Here is a 23235-nt window from a genome sequence, read left to right on the forward strand (position 1 = left end):
CTCACCGCAAAGCGGGTACCTATGGGCTATAGTTCCAAACATTGGAACTATCCCATTGAGATAGAATGAGCACTTCCGCATTCCATTGTCAACGCGTCAACGCGAGTGTCGCCACTCTCTTACTAGATTACGCTGAATGCCACTCTGATTGGCCGAAATTAGCTCAGCTGTTTCAAGTCAAAGTTGCAAGTCCACAATGACTCACGGATGGACGCGTTGTGAGCTTGTAGATCTGCTATTTTTGATGCGCAAGACCGTACGGAGCAGCATAGCATGTTACGTTGTTCACAATGTTTGGAGAGTGGAGACTGGAGCGGGGAGGAGGAATGAACCATGCAATGTTTTTCATACAACCCTAAGGGCTAGATTTTGAAGGTGCGTTTTACCAATGGTAATACATAAATTGGCCTCGCTCTGCGCACATTCGTATTATGAAAGGCATATCGGCCCGTGTTGAACGCACTGGCCCATGTTGAACGCACACACATTATGGCTTACCGCGTTCCTGAATATTTTAGCATTGTGGGAGACTAGTGTCCATATGTTAATTATTTTCGCTTTGCGCAATTTGCTATTAAGCCCCTTGACCTAAAGACACTCAGCGCATAACGATTAGACGTGGGTCTGACCACCTCATAAACGCAAAAAGCACTGTTTGATTTGACACTTGAGCGGCTCTGTGAGGCTGCTAGAGTGTTGCCATGTCTGTTTATTATAAGCGGCTTATTTTTCTGTAAAGTTGCTTTCTGTGTGGTTGCTTTTCTTGTTTCTAAAGTGGTTATTTGGGCTTTTCTCCTAATGTTGTTTAAACCAGTGATCCTCACACAGCACATTCCCATGTCAAGGATCCCCAGATGAATGCATTTGCCCAACTAAGGACGGCTAATCCAAAAATTAAATTAAAAGATTACTTTTGAAAATAGCAGATCTATACCAGCTCACAATGCATCACATTCATTCATTAAAACTATGAACTCTGACTGCAGGGGGATATATAATGATCATTATAACAATGTGCAAGAACATATTTAAAAAGAAGGAAGAACTTTATATTTGTGGACAATCAAAATATGTTTTTTTATTTTAATGTGGTGTCATTCAAATTAATCTGGATATGGCAGACTCACTATTTAGAAAATAAAAACATGCACTTCATTTAAAATAGGTTACAGACCCCTGTTATATGCGCTTATTTTTATAGACCTATTTACTTGTTTCTATGAGACATGGCAGTTTTGTGTCTTTTTTTTTTTTAAATGTTGAGATTAGAAACGGCCATAATTCTTTCATTTCTCAACCTTAAAAATAAATAAAAACATATCCATAATCCGTGGGAAGTTTGCTTTCATATGCTGTATCACACCCGATTCAAGTCTTCTTCAATAAAATGCTACGAGCGAACTCAGCGAAGACCATACCATCGGGGCCACAGCATTACGCAGCACGCATTCAACTCATTCCTTCGTCGTGACTTGAATGAAATAAAATATAATAAACGTTATTTTACTGGTGTTTTTCAATAGAAACAAATAAAGAGCGTGTGTAGGCTACTGTGTGCAAGTGCAACAGTGCATATACATGCATGCACTAGGCTATATTTCTTCCGTGTCGGGATGGTGATTGAGCTCTTCAAGTTCACAGCCCGTTTGTCTTTCATAAAAAAACGTTGATATTAGCCTATAAACACTCATGGTTCTCTCATTTCTCAACCGTTTTATTAAATGTAAAAATCTCCATATTCCTTAGGAATCTTGCTTTCATTCGCTGTATGGTACATGGTTCTATCGTTATCGAATTAAACAATATCAAACGAACTTGCATGTTCGGGGGTTAGACGATTCTGGGAACATTACGCATGGATTGCCAATTTGCCAATATGCTGCTATCTACTCGCAGTTCCATTCCGATCTGAAAGGTAGGCCTATAGGTGGGTCTGTTCTTTTGAGGCATAAAGGTGATAGCATGCAGTGCAATAGGAATAATTAACCCAAATGTGACAAAGTCATGTCATGTCTTCTATGGTGCCAGCCTGAAGAAATGTAATACCACGATCCCCAAAGTGCGCATTCCGTATGTGACATCAGCTGACTGGTAAATAGAATAGTACGGACATGTTGATTGGGTACGTCTCAAACACGCCTTAAACACACCCATGACTAATTCAAGGCCGTTTTGCGCCACACGCCCCCAGATCATAATACTGTAATATGATTAGTAATATAGAAGTAAGTAAAATAGAAGTCCTAAATGGCACCCTAAATGTTCAACAACAAGTTACAACCACAGTTCCTTTGGTTTTTAGAAGGAGCTACAAGCTAGGAGGAGGTTATGATTACATACTAGGTTTGCTAGCTAGCAGGCTGCCAGGCTATGAAGATGATCAACTACTTAACTTCATCGCGACTATTATAACTATGATCGTGCGGCATAGCGGTTTGTTTTTTTGTTGGATAAGCATGAAGAAACATGAAATCACGGCAAGAGCTACTGTAGTTTGACTGTCACCAAACTGGATAATATTGGGCAGAGTGAGGAGGAACTCCTGCTATACTTTACTGTATCGGACGACACAACGACACGTCTCCAATCTAACTAACTAACAAACTACAGTAATAAACTCACCAATAGTAAAAGTATATACACACTGTAGTTGTCCCCATTGAGCGTATGAGCCTATGAGGCATATCGCATTATGCTTTTCCCAAAGAAAAACTGTCTTGAATGCTGCTAGTGCCACCGCCGATCCGCCGCCCACCGCACCTACACGAGTGAGGGTGACGGCAAAACCCACGTACAGTAGGCTTGTATATGATATGAAAACAATCAGGCAGGAATGGATTAGTACTGAAGTTGGCGAACTACCAACAAAACAACCGAGCTCACAGCTGCATGCCTGCATGTATGCTGTAGAAAAGCAAAAGAAAATCATAAAAAATCATAAACAATATTAGAAAATAATATTAGCGAATAATCGGATGTCAATTAACAGTGTCGACTAGTGTTTTGCTAGTCGACTATTGGATTATTATGTTAATGCCCTAATGGTACGGTGTGCTGTCCTTTAACCAAACAGCAGGCCAAACAAAACAAACCAACAACAACAACATAAAACAGGCTTTGATAATAACAAGCACCACTCCAATGTCTAACATCATGAGGCTTTGGGGTGAGAGAACAACAAACAGTGGACTGACTGATGAATTCAATATGTTCCCCTCAATTATTTATTTTGTGAGAAGAAAATAAATTCAGCCATGTTAGCCACAGCTAACTGATGTCAAGGCACCCTGGTCTGTCCCCAACCACAAACAGCTCACTCTCACAAACATTCATTGAACTACAGCACTGTTTCTCGATCGAGGTCCTGAGAATCCCAGGCGACCATTATGGGTCTGTAACTCAGAGTTAAATGAACACTGAGCATTTTTTGAAATTAAAAAGGTTGGACTACAGCACCACACACGTTGAATATACTGTAGCCATACTGTCAAAACCAATTAGCCGTCTGACAGGGATCCATGCCAAGTGGAGTGCATGAGAGCAAATTAACATTCAGTGAAATTATTAACTTGCTAATGTCATTTGTTAGACTCCGATGCTCATGACAAAGGACTCATGCTAAGGTCAAAAGTATAACCATGTAATGAAAGAAGGATGGAAAAAGGATAAAAGTGAACAGCGAAGAAGGAATTAATGCACATACAGAGGAAGGACAGGTTGAAGGAGGAGAGGTGAGTAGTCATGGAGAAGAATCTGATAAAACACATACAGAGGAAGGACAGGTTGAAGGAGGAGAGGTGAGTATGATAAAACACGCAATAACAAACACCAAGTATGGAGGGTGGAAGGAAGGATAAGTACTAGACATAATGACAACGCACTAAAGGTCGCGTGACACGGAGAAATTGAAGAAAATAATGCAAAGAACTCAAGACATTCTTCTTACTGTAAAGTGGTCATCTCCGTCAGGGAGGGCTGCGTGGCTTTCAGGTAGCTGGCCCGCCGCGCCTGGACCTTCGGAGAGGGCTTGGGGCTGCCGTCCGAGTCGCCGCTGTCGTCGTCGGCCATGGCTTTGACGTAGCTGCCGCTTCGCATCCGCCGGCAGGGGATGTCGTCCTCCTTGCCCAGGGGAGAGAAGCCGCTCCACTCGTCCTGAGGCACCTGGTGGCCACGCACAGGGGAGAGGGGAGGAGGAGCGCTGTCACACGGGGCCACCCACGACTGGAGGTCGTCGCCGCCGACACAGTGACGACCCCAGCCGCTACTGTCTGAGTCCCACTCACAGCCGTCCTGGCTGACTAAGCTGTCCCGAAGGTACATGCAGACTAATAAAAGCACACCACGACTTGTACATGCAATGGAATGATACACAGGACGGCACGCACGCACACACACACACACACACACACACACACACACACACACACACACACACACACACACACACACACGCACACACACACACACACACACACACACACACACACACACACACACACACGCACACACACACACTAGACTAGAGCGCACATTATTGTGTGTCAGCTAATTAGCATGATGTGCAGTGCGTGTGCGTGTGTGTGTGTGTGTGTGTGTGTGTGTGTGTGTGTGTGTGTGTGTGTGTGCGTGTGTCCATGTGTCCATGTGTTTGCATGGTTGCTCAGTTTTTAATTAACCTCTGGTATATTAATACATCTGTTTCCCTGGTCACCTGGGTTGACTAGGGCCCAGGGCATGTTCGCTTGGTGCATGTCTGTGTGTGTGTGTGTGTGTGTGTACTAAATTACAGAAATGTTTAAATGTGTACATGAATATGTAGAGCATAATTGGCTTCTCTGAATGAATGGAATTCCATAAGCCAGACATACAGTACTAACTTTGTGACCTCTGCACCACACTTCAGGCACATTCACAACACAATACAGTAACTTGTTCCCTTCTACTGTTAATTACCGTGCCAGTGATCTGTGTGTGTGATAGACACACAGATCAGATCACACAGCTCACACAATGCCTCTGAGGATTATTATTATTTGCTGTGAGCAAAAAACTGGAGTTGCTGGCAGTGGCACTGTATACAAAAGCCTCATCAAAGGTGTTGAGATGTTTAATGTTTGGTTAAATGAACTGGCAAAGAATGTGAACATTGCTATAGTAAAATAACTGGTGGTGAACCACAAGAGACAACAGTCGTTGTTTACAATGTCTTTGTTTACATGGCTTCTAAGTGAATTTAGATAAAGTGCCATGCGGGAGCTCGGCACTGTAGAATCTAGTGTCACAAAGTGACAAATGTTTGTTTGCAACAAATCTTTGATCCTATATTCCTATATTCCTACATTCCATTTCCACGCTGAATTAATACAAAATGTATTTCTTACCAATGTGAATTGTGTTTCTGGTTGAGTTTATTTTTATTTTTTAATCTGTCATAGTGGGCCCGGAGGCACATTTCCACATAAACTCGTCTTTACTCCAAATATGGAAACTTTGGTGGTAAGGTTTTATTAAAGGCAGCCTGCTGGTAGCCTGTGGCAACGTGCAACATAATGTGTTGGAGCACTGGTAATATTGAACCACTCTATCACATACAACACCTATTTCAGAAATAGCTGTAATATTCCACCTGACTAAAATGCATAGCAGGTGCAGGTGGCATTTTCTTCCACTGCAGTGGGCGTTCATGAATCATTTTCCCAACATGTGAAAATGTTCAAAAGGGGTGAGGGCTGTCATAAGCAATGTCCTATAAGGACAAACGGAAGGGATTAAACATATTTCTAAATCATGCTGATTATCTTCTAAATCGCTGCTGTCACACCAAAGTCCGTCTGAAGGAAGCCAAATAAAAATAAGATTGACTCTTTATATGTACCTGTACACAAGATGTAAAAATAAAGTACATCCTTGAGCCTTGAACCTTGCTATTCAAAATGCAGGGGACACAAATCACGTATGCAAATATACAGTAACAAAAACACACCCGAAGGAGTGTATATTATATATTATAGATGAACTTTTCCAGTAGTTGTTATTGGCCCACTGTCCTACTGTATCCTCTAATGGAAACGTGCCATCTGTTCTAGTGGAAGCTGGGTTGTGAGGTGGATAGCCTTATGGCACTGAATGCTAATTGGTTACCTTCATTGGTGTTTGAGTGTGGGAGCTTTTTACCTCTGGGAATGAGTCAGTCTGTTTAGAAAACAGCTTAACTTGACTATGGTTTCTGATAGAAAGTTAGTGATAAACATTACAAAAGTTATATCGACATTTTAATACTGTCCAATACTGAGTTAGGGAGGGGGGTGAAATTATGACAGTTACTGCCGTCAAAATATGACCCCCCCAGTCAAAAAACACTGAAATACACTCGTGCTTTCTAAGGTGTGATTTGGGGCCCTAAAGATGAATACAAAAGTAATATCAACATCTTAATAATGTCCAATACTTAGATAGGGAGAAATTAAATATCAAAATATGACCCACCAGTCAAAAAACACATTTCTTTTATATATATATTTTTTATCCCACTTTTCACCCCTGTGTCAATCATCTAATGTGATCCTGGGCTCTACACACCCTCCACCAACCTAGTCCCCATATATGGGGGACAAGGGGAGAGCAACGGACTTGAACTCATGCTTCCTTCATGCCTGAGTGTCCAAGTTGCTCCTTTACACCTGACAGGGGGGAGTTTCCCTGGTTGGACGTAGCGCGTGGAAGGAACACGTTATTCCAACCAGTTCCTTTCCCCTCCAACAGGCGCCCCGGCTGGCCAGGGGGAGGCAGTTTAGTGACCAGGATTACTGCATGTTTTTTGTGAGGGTACCTACCCTAGGGGACACGGGGAGAACATGCAAACTCCACACAGAAAGGCCCTTTCGCCAACCCCGCCTTCAGGTATGGGCGCTGATGACGCAGAGGAGGAAACACGCCGCCAGCACCCACAGCGTCCCGAGCGGGAATCGAACCCAGGACCTTCTAGCTGTGAGGCGACAGCACTACCAACTGTGCCACCGTGCCCACCTTTTGACTGATAGGCACTCGTGTCTATCAGTCAAAGACACTCATGCTTTCTAAGGTGTGATGATACTATACTGTGGACAAAGCAATAGAGAGAGAGAGAGAGAGAGAGAGAGAGAGAGAGCATGCGTGTAGGTGGAGTTATTAAAAGTGAAAGGCAGAATGAATATAACATTTAGAAATAGTATGTAATCTAAATAAAACTATAATTCTAATAAATGAGTTCTAAAAGTTCCTGTCTTTCAAACGTCTATCTTACAAAGACATAAAAGTAACAATTGACTGACTAAGCTCAAGAGATTTCTTTTTTGTTTACTGACAACTGGAAATTAGGTTTAAATGTATTTAGAAAGGAATTGTATGAACCATGTGTTGGTTTAAGTGTTGTACTGGGGCAAAGGGCCAAGATGCCCAATTAAATCTCAAAATTAAATTAAAGGGAGCAATAGCTGGCACCAATAGGGCAAGAATTACCATAATAATTTTGAATGTGCTCCTCATTACAATAATATTGGAAGCATATTATGCTTCAAGTGGAATCTAGGTAACATAATCTTAATTTTCAGGTTATCTAATTTAATTAATTAAAAAATGTCCCCTCTGCTGTGAAAAGCAATACTGTAGCAACACACAGCATAATTATGCAGGATTTTAGATGACTGAAAAAGTGTAGGAAGTTAATCTGCATAAAGGAATCCCAAACCGACATTATTTTACTCTGATAGGCCCTAGTTATCATTAACCCATTTTGGGCGGGAACCCCTTTTGGTGTTTTAAACATTATGTTATAATTTAGCTATTGAAAAATATCAGATCTACAAGCTCATAGCGCGCCACCGAGTGGGGCGCTACGAGTTTGTAGGTCTGCTATTTTTGAAAAATCGTAAAAATGTGGCGCAAATCTTTGAATATATATTCTTTCAAAGTGAATGTTTTTAACTCTAAATGGATTAAAGGCTTTTCTGCACTGTGCTGAAATAAGCCTTTTCTGGTTCCTATCTTCCAATGTCCGCTGATGTTGAGCGTTGGCGAGAGGTACAGTGTACCTGTTGCACTTATGGAATCACTCCAGTTGTATTGCAGAAAATGGAGACACGCTGAGGGGAAGAGAGATCGGAGGGAAAGAGAAAGATGGTGTGTGCGTGTGCGTGTGTGTGTGTGTGTGTGTGTGTGAAACAGAGCCAGTCAGAGAGAAATACAGACACGGTGAGAAATCCTGTTGCTTCTCAGCCTAAATTCAAACAATATGAATTGCTTAAGAGAGAGAGAGAGAGAGAGAGAGAGAGAGAGAGAGAGAGAGAGAAAGATACAGAAACTAAAGGGAGCAGCATGACGTACATGTGTGTGCGTATATCTCCGTTTGAGAGTGTGTGTGCGAGCGTGCGTGCGTGACTGACGTCAAGCAGACACACAAATGAGCAGGTTGGCTATAAAAAGAAAGTGTGGGGAATACACACCAGCTGCAGTAGCGAGCAACAGAACAGAAGAGCCTATATCTCCCCCACACACACAACAAGGCCTCATTCCACTGCACCACCTCAGCCGACTGTACAGTCAGGGGTCCGTGTGGAGTGCCATGTCCTTTGAGCATTGTTGCGAGATTTTGCAAGATAAATAATAAGCAACCAGGTAAATGAAAACAAGCTCAAAAGAAGCGACTATATTGGCTACATGAGCATTGTAAACACGTTGGCAATCTTGCATTTTTTCTTTTCTTTTTTTTGTGAGATATTTTCTGACTGGGGATGACAAAAGCATTACTTAATTCATGAATATAGGCAGTCTTTGACATGAAAATATTTTATCAAAAACATTGTTTTACAAAAGTCTGCCTCCTGGTGGCAGGCCGTTCCGGAAAATATGGGGCAGAGGTTCATCGTTGGCATCCAGGGAGTGTGTGTGCACAATTTGGCATCGACCAGGTTAACAGTGCCTATTAGCTGTAGACGGACAGACACACACACACACACACACGGACAGAGTGCAAAACATACTCTCTCCCCATGCCTTCGGCCTGGTGGAGACAATTAGTCGCCACGGTTGACTTGCATACAAGCAGCCAGCCTGCACTGCGGCCTCGCCATGGGATTTGTGTGTCTTGGTTCACAAACCACACACATAACTTACTATGGATAGAAGGTTGGACAGGGAGCCCAAGTCATCATTATAGCCATGTCTTGTTATATGATGTTTTGACTGCATAGGGCGGTAGTGGCTCAGCGGTAGAGTGGCCGGTAGAGCAGCCAGATGGTAACCACAAGGGCAGTTCAATCACAGGCTCACCCAGAGTTAGTGTCAAAGTGTCCTTGAGCAAGACTCTGAACCCCTAATGGTTCCCCATGTGCAGGTTGGTGGATTGCCTGGTTTCCTCCACCATCTGTGTATGAATGGGTGAATGTAATGCACTTTCGATAAAAGCGCTATATAAATGCACCATTTACCATTTTAGTCTAATTCCCTTTATGTATAATACTGCGCATACAATGTAAAGTACAGTAATGACCCCTAAAGTAGTACACACACACACACACACACACACACACACACACACACACACACACACACACACACACACACACACACACACACCCTCACACACACACACACACACACACACACACACACACACACACACACACACACACACACACACACACACACACACACACACACACACACACACACACACACACAAGCTGCAAAGGCTCTCATAAATTATGTTTCACTGTCTCTTAGCAAATTACACATAAAATGTGATGACAGAAATCTGAGGTTGCATGGATGTTAGGCTCTAACATGTAGCTCTAAGCGTAAGTTCAATAAGGAATAAGCTCATGGGTCCCAAGACAAATGTTAGTGCAAGCTGACTATAAAGTGCTATATCATATCATCTCTCTCGCACGCTTTCATCCACAAACATCCTTTCATTCACAGCTTGTGAGTGTGAGCACTGAGCAGCGTATCATTTAATGGGTAACTAGACTCTGCCAAGCCCCGCCCTGCCTGCCAAGAACGAGTCAACAAGGACACCGCCCGGGGTCACATTCAAATACAGCCGTAGTGTGCCTCGCAAATCAATAGACTTTCCGTCTCAACCTCCTGGGATTGAATTTCAACTGCCACTACTATTTTTCCAATAACCATTCTTTTATTTTGAAGATAAAGTTTAGTTAGTGTGTTTGCCCTAACAGTAGGACACTATAGTTGTTGTCTGCGATGGAGCAACTCCGTCTGGTGCGGGGGGCACCAAAATGAGCCCATCCAAAATGGGATCCAAAATGATCCAATTTTCTCCAAAAACGAGTCACAACCTGTGTGCGTCCTCAAGTTGCATGCGTGCCCATGTGGATCTCCTCAGAGCGGAAGCCTTTCCTATAATTTAGCTTGATTTGCTTGAATTCATTATCATTGGTGATTGGTTTCAATCAGCGCATTTGCTATTTCTAGCTGCGGATTACATAAGGAAGTCATGCTGTGTTTTTCTAAAGCTATTCAGTGATTGCAGTCGTAAGCTAATCATCTGTTCAGGTTCAGCTCCCTCTTCACGTTTTGCAAGACTGTATGTAGAGGTTTCCAAGTTTGAAATCAAACGGATCAGTTTTCCTTGTATATTATTAACATTACTAATACTGTCTTTAAAAAACAGAGATGCCGCGGTCGCGGTGTGACATCTTGAACAGACCCTTAAGCGATGACCATCACATAAATGTGTTGGCCTGCTTTGGTAAAGCATCTCATCTGATAAAATGATTTGATTGATTATGTCTGGATGGGAGACAAAGAGAAGGACAGTCAAGCAGAAGAAGGCATTGCGAGGGCAAATGTTAAACGCCAACATGGCCAATTATCTCCTTATCCCATGCCCACATGCTTCTTGCAATGTTGTGTAATGAAATGGATCATTATCCCACAGCTCAGCGTTGGTCACAGTGACATGTATTGATGCAGTGTCGCACATGACACCAATTACATGGTTTTAAGACTATCTACCCTATGTACGGAGAAGACAAAACAAATCCAATAATTAGGATAATCTGAATACCAACATTGTAGATACTACTAGATAGACCTGTATTGATCCTGTGGGGGGAATTCAGTCACTAGGGGATTATAGACGTTCATGGTAACAATATTTTTGTCATAAATTGTGGCATTCCCCGTTTGTTACAATTAAATCGCCCTCCCCAATGTAAAGCATCTTTGGGTACTTAAAAAAGCGCTATATAAATAGCCAGACATTATTATTACGCACACACACACACACACACACACACACACACACACACACACACACACACACACACACACACACACACACACACACACACACACACACACACACACACACACACAGCTAGATGGCTACACAGTACACTACATGCAATACAAAATAACACACCACCCCACAAAACTGCACGGCAAAAACACAATATTCAATATTCAATATACAACACGACGCAATGCAACAAAACACGACACAGCACGACATAACATAAGTCAACAACCGAAACACAGAATTAGAGGAAAAAGTGAAGGAAAAACCCAGGAAGGGAAATACTACCAAATTAAAGGTGAGGTCTATAGAAACGAGAAAGAAAGGATGTCATTCCTCTAAAACTCACAGCGTTTCAGAGAGTAAGGCCTCTACTGGCTCTGCACTTACTTCTTTCTTCAACTCAAAAGGAAGGAGGAAGAGGAAGGTGGAGGAGACGCTCCAAACCAAGGGGTGGGGGTGGTGGTGGTGGTGGTGGGGTGTTACAGGGGAGGTGGGAAGGGGAGGTTAGGTGCCAAACAGCGTGCAGGTGTGTTGGGTTATAACTTATAAGTGGAACATAAGGAGGCTGCAGAGGAGGCGGTTGGTTGGAGGAGAGAGTTGGGGGGGATATTTGAGTGATGAAAGTGGAGAAAGAGGTGAGTGAGTGAGGGAGAAGGGGGGTGTTGGGGGGGTTGGGACGGGCGGGTATCATTTACCTGCAGGAAATGGCATGTGCGCTCCTGCTGCTGACTGGCCTTAGATTTGACTAGCGCTCTATCTAGGTTTAGGTTACCGCATCCCGCGGCACCGGCCCGCGGCTCGCCACCATCGTGGTTGTTGTAGAGCTCTCGGGCCCTGCTCACCGTTAGGCTTGAAGACCACGCCCCTTTCTTCACCAGGGGCCCATCTGAGGCCCCCAGCGGCAGCAAGGAACCGCTGCCTCCTCCTCCGTTATTGCTGTTGCCGCTAACGGGCATGCACGCCGATGCCGACGACACTGCGTACTTCATGTCGTTGCTGCTCCTGGAGCCCTTGAGCGCCGCGTGGTGATGATGGGAGGGGTGGTGGCCGTGCTGCGTGTGGCCGTGCTGCGTGTGGCTGTGCTGCGTGTGGCTGTGCTGCGTGTGGCCATGCTGTGTGTGGCCATGCTGCGTATGGCCATGCTGCGTGTGGCCATGCTGCGTGTGGCCATGCTGCGTGTGGCCATGCTGCGTATGGCTGTGCTGCATGTAGCCGTGCTGCGCGTGCTGCTGCTGCTCGTTGAGCGTTCCGTACGGGTCCATGAAGTAGGACTGCTGCGACTGGGACGGCGGCAGGCCCGGCAGGGGCGTCTGGGGGAACCGGTCGAGGTGGCGCCCCACTGTCATGGAGACGGGCGAGGGGGAGAGCGAGGGGGAGGAGGGGGAGTGGTGGGCGTGGGGGTGCGGGGGGTGGTAGAGGCACAGCTCGTGCTCCAGCTTGTCGTCGGAGCTCCAGTAGCCGGAGCCCGGCGCCGAGGCCGAGCCGTGCAGCAGCTGGTGCTGATGGTGGTGGTGGTGCTGGTGGTGGTGGCTGCGGTGCTTGGGCTCCGCCGACCGGCAGCGCTCGCGGCTCTTGCTGCGCTTGCGGTGGTGGCGTCCCCCCCCCGCCGGCGGGGGGGCCTCCCCCTCCGGGCTGGTCCGGGACCCGCCTCCCCCGCCACCGTTCACGCTGCCGTTGCTGCTCCCCTTGGAGGGGGGCGCGTGGTGCGGCCCCTCCAGCGAGTGTGACTTGGTGAAGAGCTTCTGGACCGAGTGGACGAGGTGCCGTATCCTGCCGGGGCTGTCGCTGTTGCTGCCGATGCTCGTCAGGACCATGCCCGCCGAGCCACCGTGCGCCATGGCGCTGCGCTTGTACTGCAGCGTGTGGTAGCCGTCCCGCGCGAACAGCGACTGCGACTGCTCGAACGGGTCGGAGAAGCCGGACGGCACACAGGTGGGCGCCTTGGGGCCTCCTCCCGTGTAAGGCACCAGGGCCATGCAGTCCTCTTTGGACTCCGCATGGTGGGAGGCCGAGGACGTGGAGTGGCACCTCCGGGGGAAGGTCCCGTAGGGCACCACGCTGCTGCTGTCCGAGGCGTAGGGGCCGCGCTGGGCGTTGTAGTAGGAGACGTCGGCCGGGTGGTGGGGCATGGGGACGGGCACGGGGATGTCCATCTGGCTGATCAGATATGGCTTGCGTTCCATGTGGTGGCCCAGGGGGTTGTAGGACGGCTCGTAGGAGAGCACGTGGTGGTGACTCCGGCTACTGGACAGCCCCTTCATGGCTGAAGGAGCGACGAGGCGCAGATGGAGAGAGAGGGACGGATGGAAGCAGGGAGGGACGCGAGGAGAGATGCCTGCAGGCAGTGCCCCCGGTGGTCTGAGAGAGGTGCTGCAGGCAGAGGACTGTCCCTGAGAGGAGTGCTGCAGAGTCTGAGGAAGACAAGGAGGGAGATGACAAACCACAGTGTTAATTGAGCAGGGTTTTAACCACTTAAACCCTGATTACCTCGTAGACCGAGGTCCTCCACCCCCACCACGTTTTTTTCACTCTACAGCAAATGTCTGTGGAAAACAAATAGCTGATCTACAAGATTACAGTGCATCACAACGCAACACGATCCATCTTTTTGAGGAGTGCTAGCTCCTCCAATGCCTTCTGAAATGACGTCATATTATGGCAGCCGAGTCTATGGACTGTTTGTTTATAGCAGCAGTTACATAAACTGTTGAAAGGGCAGACGACGTGAGACATCCTGTGGCCAATATTCTATACATCTTGTGACTGATTTGGTTCTGTCTCGTAACGTATATACAGTATAGTGGCAGTGAATATGCAAGGAATGTTAGTGACTCTGCCATCATGTGCAGGCTTTTGAAAGTCAAAATGATGCTTCATTTTGAATGTCCCCCATGATGTCATGTGGCGGGCACAGTGGGCACCCCTCACTTGAAGTGTGATTTTTATTTTCAAGGACCCCCATAACTCTCAGAGTTACAGACCTGTAAGGGGCTATTTGGAACCTGGCTATTTGGCGATCTGAAAACGTCATTTCCACTGTGCAAATAGCCACCATCTGCAGGACTGTCTCAGGATGGTGAACTGATATCCAGTCTCTCATAGCCAGACAACTATTCCACAATCTCTGAATGCTAGAGTCTGGAACTGATGTCATCAAATATTTCATATTAGGTACATAATACATTATGCAAGCTGTGTTCAATACTTCTAGCTGTGAGAGAGAGGCTGTGTCATGTCCATGCTGTGAACTATATTAAGAACGAGAATGGCTATCATCCACTGAGCATTTGATATGACAGCGTGCAGAGAGCACAGCTAAACACCACACTGACCATTTTGATCCAATGACCATGCATGTAAAGTCTCATCTGTTATGATGATCACACAAATTTGAGATGTGTATTAGCCAATCAGCTTAAAGGCCAAAGGGATAGAGAGAACTACATGATGTATTATTAGTAAGGACATGGATATTTCTGTAAACATCTGACAACTTTAGATAAAGACTTTAGCTCTCGTGATGAGAAGAAGGACTGGTGGGAGAGCGGAGTGAACATCACAGAGAGATAGATAGAGCTGGTGGTCTGCAGGGACACCTTTCCGGGCTCTTGGAATCTGTGCTATGGCTGTCACTGAACAAACAAAAGATAACCAACAACTCTTGTGTTCTTCATTTCCCAAAAACCCTCATCAGAACTACACCTCCCGAAATCAAGAAAGCTCCCATTTCGGTTCATGAAAATATCTTTACATTTGATTTTCTTATTTCCAGCTATATATGCTTAGATGAATTTGATTTATATTAGGATAAACTTGCGTGACTGTAAAGATGAAACGGAAGTGGGGAGGAGGCTTCACTTTCCGCTTTATCGCTCACTCATGAGCAGAGGTTCCGTGGTCTCCTGAGTGTATGACGGAAGCATTTCAAAGTTGTGAGAGGCAACCGTCTGGCAACGTGAGACAGGAATGAGTCATAAGGCTACAAACTTCATGCGCCTTTCCGGACGGCAGTAGTTCTTAATCATTAAACCCTATCTTCTTTGACCGGGTGTCTGTCCGCCCGCCCACCCGCCCGCCCACATGGATGTTCAGTGAAACAAATTATGAAAACATCTTAGACTTAGACCCATGTATGTCATCTGTGGGCTGTGGCACACCGCAGCGATGTACTGTACAGTATACAGCACTGAACAAAGTGTAGCAGTCTCTGCGCTCTCTAAGATCATCAATGATGAATGCTTTGTGCACAGCAGCACATGGAACATCTGCACATCTCCGAGTCGTCCCTATAGCTGTGCTGTGTTCCCAACATCCCTAAAGGCAGCTGCTACAGCAGGCACCGCAAGAGACACTTTGATCTAGATTGGAGCCGTACAGTTCCCATGAATACAACCGCCCACACACACACACACACACACACACACACACACACACACACACACTCACATATGTGCTGCGTGCACACACATGCAAAGTGCACACGTTCTGCTTTCTCGTGGATGTGTAAATGTGTTCTAACATTTCACATCCCACGTGGGTATATTGCCTTTTATGACTGGGTGATCCATCAAGTTCAGAATACACTATCAACAATGTACGCCAGAGAGAGAGAGAGAGAAAGAGAGAGAGAGAGAGAGAGAGAGAGAGAGAGAGAGAGATAAAAATGACATGCACAGTGAGAGCAAAGGGTTTTGGTCAATACAGCGTTTACAGTTCAAATGCATGTGCGTGCGTGTATTATGTGTGTGCAAGTGTGTGAAGATGTACAGGTGCATGTTTGTGCATGTAGTATGTGCATGTTTATGTGAATAACTGAATATACAGAGTGTATATGAGTGTGCATATATTTCCAAAGTGAGTATTTAACCTATTAAAACCAGGAAAGCATTTTAGATTTGAAAGGTTTCATGACATTAATATAACAAAATGTAGCAACTTTTAGCTTGTTTGGCTAACGGCCGATGTAATCTACCTAAAACCGGCCGAAATCCGTGCGTGCACGGTCGATCACACACGTGCGCAGTCTTTATGTGCATCGCTGCGTAAATGTGATATTCTGGGCTTGATTAGAGCTTAATGTTACTTAGTTATTCAAATAAACAATGATCGCTTATAGCATCCCAGACATCTGATAGTGCTGTACAGTCCAAAGCTAGTACCGGATGTTATTGTTCCTTAAACCGAAAGTGATCGCCAGATTCGCTCTATTTGGTCAAAATCGGCATAATGGTGACATTACCGCCACCTTCAGGACTGAGTGTCTAATACTATGGGATTGCCGTGTGAGAATGAGATGTAGTGTGTATATCACAGATTTTTCTATTGGCATTAAAATGACGAATTAAACATATGAATAGTGCAGGCAGAAGGCACAATCCACTGTTAATTAGGCTGGCCATAAGCCAGTTAATTTTAATTTATTTTGAACTTTGAACATTCAGTGGATTTTCTGTGGTCTGGAGTTTTCTCTGGGGTTTGGAAGCCCTTTGAGCTGCAATGAAAACAGGCAAAACAGTTAAAACAGTGACATCTGCTGGCAAATCCCATTGACATGGGATTTGCAGGCTGTGACATCACAAACAGCAGGAAAATCAGAGCACTTGTTTGAGCAGAAAACCCCAGACCACAGAAAATCTACTGAATGTTAAAAGTTCAGGTTTTTTGGGTGCAATTGAGTTAAGAAAAACCCTACAAATAATTAATAAGAAAAATTACAAAAACGTTTTTTCAATGTCACAATCCCTTTAAGCACTTTAACCATTATTTCTTACTTTGGCGATTCAACAAAAGCAGATATAGATGTCAGATTTGTATTTGTAAATAGCCCCTTGAGATGCAGCGTCTCATTTTCAAGGGGTGACCTATAAAACATGAACAAGATACATATGGTACACATATACAGATACAAATAATACACAGATACATGCGTACTGTATATACACAGCTTGCTTGCTCACCCTCTTCCACCCACCCCACCAACCACCACATCATCATAAACAACAAAGGAAAGAAGGGCACAGTGCAAAAACAACAGTGTCAAGTATATGTGTCACTTAGTGCCACAAATCGTGATTATTTGTGCAAAGCTACAGTATACTGTACTACATTATATATTATAATATATTATATACTGTATTATAATATATACAGTATATAAAGCTATACTGTATTTTTTAAGTGAACATTTTTAACTCAAATTTGCTTCTGGGGGTCCCTTGAACAAACTATTTTGAGATGGGCGTCAGAGGCCAAATACATATAATATTGGGGGGGTCCTTGACATGACAACGTTTTAGATTTTGAAGACATTTTGTAGGTCTTAATGGGTTAAGTCATAATGTCTCTCATAATGGTGTCAACATGCGCTAGGAAGCAGCTTGCCTGCAACAGGAAAAAAGGCGGTCTCCACAGGAGATGATGAGAATGAGCGTCCAACCGTATCATTACTGAGCCTTTATTGGCCGGCTGTGTGTCATTACGGGCCTATTATTGGCTGCTGAGGTCCTCTAATGGCTCAGGGGGTGGTAGCTTTTGCACCATGAGGCATTTAGTGCCCCAGGGGTCCCAGATTGTTGCTTGCTACCACGTGCAAGGCTGCGGTCAATGCCTTTCTCAATGGGGGAACTTCACTAAAAGGCCCCCATTCAGAACAGGAAACAGTCCCTGAAAATGGACCTGTTAGGTCTATTTGTTGGTTGGTGTACAGGACCCTTACGGATGCACTTTTTGCCGTTTTTAGGGGCAGCAGTGGCTCAGTAGGTAGAGTGGCAGCTTGCATGGGAACGGAAGGTTCCCAGTTCAAACGCGAGGTTTTGGGTTGATGTTGAAGTGTCCTTAAGCAAGACACTGAACCCCTAATTGCCCCCGATGACCAGTTTGCTGCCTTGCATGGTTTTCTCCACCGTCGGTGTGTGAATGGGTGAATGTGAAGAATATAGCGCTTTGGAGAAAATGGACAAAAACATCCATCCATCCATCCAACCATCTTCAACTGCTTATACATAGTCGGGTTGCGGGTGCAACAGCTATGACAGACAAAAACAATGATGTTAAATTGAATCAGTATGGCTATTTATAATGTTTTACTATAGGATTTTTACAAAGCATTTTTTTGAGCGAGGGAATATCAAAGGTATATCATTACTACAGTAAAATAGCAGGATGAGGATTAGGCGCCTACACATACAGTGCACGCATGCACGCACACACACACACACACACACACACACACACACACACACACACACACACACACACACACACACTAAGGCTGTACCCTAGCCCTTATTTTAGGACTCGAACTTCGGCAGGAATTTCCGAGTGAACATTCGGACCATTTGTTTTTAATTAATTAAAAAATAACCGTCTCGATCAGAGCGCACAGCGCGTCTCCCCCACTCTTCTCTCGTCCCTTCCAACACACACACACACACACACACACACACACACACACACACACACACACACACACACACACACACACACACACACACACACACTTTTCTAATTAATTAAAAAAATAACCATTGAGATATCAGCGCGTCTCCCCCGCTCTTTATAAATCTCTCTCGTCTCTCACAACACACACACACACACACACACACACCACGAAAACAGCTGATCTGCGCGTTGCTCGTTAGCTGTTCCTCGTTAATTTGTTCCACCTGTGTATGAATGCGGCTTCAGAAGAAGTGGGCACAGGGAAAAAGCAGATCCTCCGTGACAGTTTTGCTTAACAATGATCAGAGTTCACTCCTTTTGTGATGCTATCATACTAGAGAGCATATGCTAATATATTATGGCTGCTACTGGTAAGAACAGTTCCCCCTATCAGCGATCATGCTGGCGTGTGTTTGTGTGTGTGTGAGAGAGAGAGAGAGAGAGAGAGAGATGCGTCAGTCTCCAATCAATCACCAAATGAATGTGCACAGCAGAACAAGGAGAGATTTCTTTAAAAAATCATAACTTCTGACAGGAATGCACTAGAAACTTACTTTTTTTTTACACGTTCACATCGCATTCTCGCCGAGATATATTTTCAAGTTAATAAAAAAGGAAAAAAATAAATAAATAAAATAAATAAATATATATTTTTTTAAATTAAAATTAAATTAAAAAAAACGAATGGTTCAAGCCCATTAATTAAGATTCGAGTGCCAACCCTAACGAGCGAACATTCGAACCTTGAATGTTTGGGGACAGCCTTAACACACACACACACAGGGTCTGGTTGGATGCATGGATTCTGCTCTCCCTATAAAATATATATACACTTTATGCTACAGTATGTATAACATGCATCCTCTGTAGATATGCATTATTTTTTTCTTACATACACACGTCACATATTATACAGTATGCATGAAGTACACGCATGAATTTTGGTATCGTCAGAACTAGGACAGGCACTGTGAATTCATTCCCCCGAGATTTTGGTCTGTTGCAAATCTAAGATGTTTGTATGCTGTGGATAATGAAAGATATTAGTTGTGGTGAAAGAGACTCTAAGAACTCATCTGGTATCAAGGATTTTGTCCTTGCGCAATAGTTAAGGTAAGTGCAATGTAGGTACACTGGAAAGATAGTTTCAGGATATTAAAATACTCAATTCCCAAATTTTGCCTTTAACCAATTTTTTAAACGAACATTTTTAACTCAAATCTTTTCTTCGGGGGTCCCTGGAATAAATATTTTGAGATGTATGTAATGGGAGCCTGCGGCAAAACTTTGGGGGTCCTTGACATGAAAACGCTTGAGAACCACAGACACAGACACATACGTTTTACTGAAAACTGTTAGGATTCAGAAGAATCTTTTTTAGAACCAGCCTCACGTCTTAATTGGTAAAGATATTTCACCGGTCGTTGGTTTAGTCACTGTGTGGTACAGTATATACAGCAAGAAATGCCCTCATACTGACCTTATGTAATACAGGAATGATTTTACATCTCAAGTCTGGCCTGGGAAACCGCTCCAGAGAACACAACGCTACATAGGCACTTTTCATTCCACACAACCCACTGTGTGTATGCGTGTGCGTACGTGTGTGTGTGTATGCGTGTGCAGTGGATTTACATGTGCAAGTCTGTGAAAGTATGCATGCATGTACAGTATGATTTGACTGTACATATTGTGAATGTTTGTCTATGCATACAGTACGTGTGTGCGTGTGACCCTATCCTTGAGCACCAAGATGCATTTGTGTGTGCGTGTGTGCGCGTGTGCACGTGCGTGCGTGCACAATGTGTGTATTCTCTGACCTACTTGGCTTGTCCCATGGCTACTTAACACAACCTGACAGCTTCACCGGTAAGAGAGCTGCTAACAAGGCTATGTGCTACAGTAACTCCCTGCGAGATGTCACACACACACACGCAGGCACGCACCCACGCACACATTCACTCACTCAGGGAAATATGCACGCACGCACACACATTCCACTAAAGTTCCCATAGTATTATTCCCTATACTTCACATAGTTTCACCAGAGTAATGACACTACCTTCTATTAAGAAATCAATTCTGATTAGCCTCCTGTAGTGATGGTCATGTCGGTCGACCAAAATGTCCACACAACACATCTCATAATCTAGGAAGATCGCATGATCAAGGCCTCAAGGGCGGATTGGCGTTTGTTATAATTTGCTCACAGCACGTCATGGACGTGACACTTACTCAAAAGAAGACTGAAACAAAAGAATAAGACAAAGGACAAAGCATGTCGGACGCGAGATGAATTAAAGCCTGCACCAAATATCCGCCTGGTTCTTAAAAGCATGGGGTCCAAGTCGATGTTGTGAAATAAATGACTGGGTTACTATTTTGTGGACAAACGGTAGTATTGTTGGGTGTAGCTCCTCTACAGTTGGTCTAAACCAGTGGTTTTCAACCCTTTTCACATCACGGTCCATTATTTGTACTGCATTTGAGCGATGGACCACAGGACCACCATTTGATGACATTTAGCCTCTCAGACACAAAACTAAAGAATAATTACTTGTTGCAAAACGTTTTTTTTCTCACAATTCCATTCTGTTGGCAAACGTTGACCAAATAATACAATGAAACCAAATATATGGTTTAATTTTGCGCTCTCAAGAGTTAAAGATCTATAAGTGTTCATTTGGTTACCAACCTGGAACCCCCACAAGGACCACTGGTGGTCCCTGGACCACTGGTCTAAACCTCTACGTCACTGTTTGAATAAGATCAAATTTTTCAAGCTTTGTACCATTGTTACAAATTAGGAAAATTATACATTATACAATCAATCATATATGTAAATATGTAACTGAATTATTATACTGCACTACATAATGACAGTGACGATGAGCACAATTACTATTCTTTTAGGCTAAACAGAACAACCACCACTACCATAATGATCTCACTAAGCTAAGATCCAGACAAGCCTGCCTTTTATCATCAAAAGTGCCCAGTCCATTGAGGCATTTCCTCAAGACTCATCTCTTTTCAATGGCCTTTGATCACTGCTGAGGCTCAGGCTACTGTACTGCGTACATTGTTTGTCTTTCGATGCTATGTGGGTGCAAATGCATAATGTTTTGTTGATACTTTGATTTCACTCATTTTATCTGAACGTTGCCTTTGATGCTATGTGGGTGCACAGGTATAATATCTTGTTGATGCTTTGAATATACTGTGTAGTACAGCACCTTGGTCAATCTTGATTGTATTAAATTACATTGAGCTTGGTTTAATTTGATTTGATTTGATAACAGCAGCATAGAAAAGAATCTGCTTGGCAATTCAGGCCTGATGTCAGACTACTGTTTCTGCTTTCACTGCAAAGCAGCAATCACTACTACAGTATGCTCAGGTCACCTTTGACCTCATTTGGAAATGGTTTAATTAACGCAGTATGGTACGGGAGCAGTGGAGCACACTCCATCGTTGAAGACAGATCAAAGGTCATACAGAAGAGATAGAATATGCAGAGAGAAAGTGCACTCTCAGAGTTACATTTACACTGAGGAATTGGTACAAAAGTTTACAGTTGTTGCAGGTTTGTGTTCTTGGATTAAATGCACTTGACTGCAGCGCTTCTCAGAAGTGACACAAACACGTACATTCCACATAGAACATAATAACAACAGAATAGAATTCCATAGAATACCATAACAGAGTAGAGTACACTCAGACAAACAGCTCACTTCAGGTCATCAAAAGGTCATCTTCCATGGTGAACAGTGATAGGAAACATGTACCACATCACGGTAAAGGATTACTGTATTACTGTAAACTAGGAATCACATTTATACCGCCCTCTGTGTTACAGTCTATCCGTGTCCCCCTGTTTCTAATTAGTTTGGTAATAATGTGATGGCTGTCACCCTCTGGAACCTGCATGTGCAATCTATCCTTTCTTGTCTGCCTCCGTTGTCTCTCAATCTCGTACCTCTGACACAGCTGTGCTCGTTTTGAAAAATCTAAATAGAGTGCCCATTACCGCTTGCTTTCATAAAAACACAACTATTTATATAACTGTCAGCAGGATGGAAATCCCAGGAGAGAAGATAAGTGAGGGAAATATAAGAGAGTAAAAGAGGAGAGGAAAGTACAGACGGGGGGAGGGAGAGAGAGAGATTGGTAAAATAAATAAAGAATGCTTAAAAGTGGGGAAGAGAAAGTATGCAAAGACAAGATATGTTGTGCACGGTGCACCAGGAGAGCAGGTTGTGACGTGCCAGGCGTGTCTGTGCGTGTATGTGTGTGTGTGCGTGCGTGCGTGCGTGCGTGTGTGCGTGCGTGCGCGTGCGTCTGTGTGTCTGTGGGCGGAAGGAGAAATGAAAATAGGGCTGAGATCAAGTTATTTTGGGCTGCGAGGAAAGAAAATCATAAATGAAAGCCTTTGAGTCACCCTGTGAGGGTGGATGCATGCCATTCAGCACTAACTGAATGCATGAGACTGTGTA

The 23235-nt window shown here is 44.2% G+C and overlaps 1 protein-coding gene across 1 annotated transcript in view; it reads right to left on the reverse strand.

The window, feature by feature from the left end:
- Window positions 1-13560, reverse strand: part of dlgap1a (discs, large homolog-associated protein 1a) — a gene marked incomplete at both ends in the record, with an annotated part of 62805 nt that extends 49245 nt beyond the window's left edge. Inside the window, 3 exons of the mRNA XM_083782692.1 lie at window positions 3947-4161; window positions 11995-12366; window positions 12535-13560. Coding sequence (XP_083638818.1) covers window positions 3947-4161; window positions 11995-12366; window positions 12535-13560 — 1613 coding nt within the window. The remainder of the gene's footprint in view (window positions 1-3946; window positions 4162-11994; window positions 12367-12534) is intronic.
- Window positions 13561-23235: the final 9675 nt, after the last annotated feature.

Source organism: Protomyctophum parallelum (assembly GCF_964188405.1).
Source record: "Protomyctophum parallelum genome assembly, chromosome: 14".
Taxonomy (NCBI): Eukaryota; Metazoa; Chordata; class Actinopteri; order Myctophiformes; family Myctophidae; genus Protomyctophum; species Protomyctophum parallelum.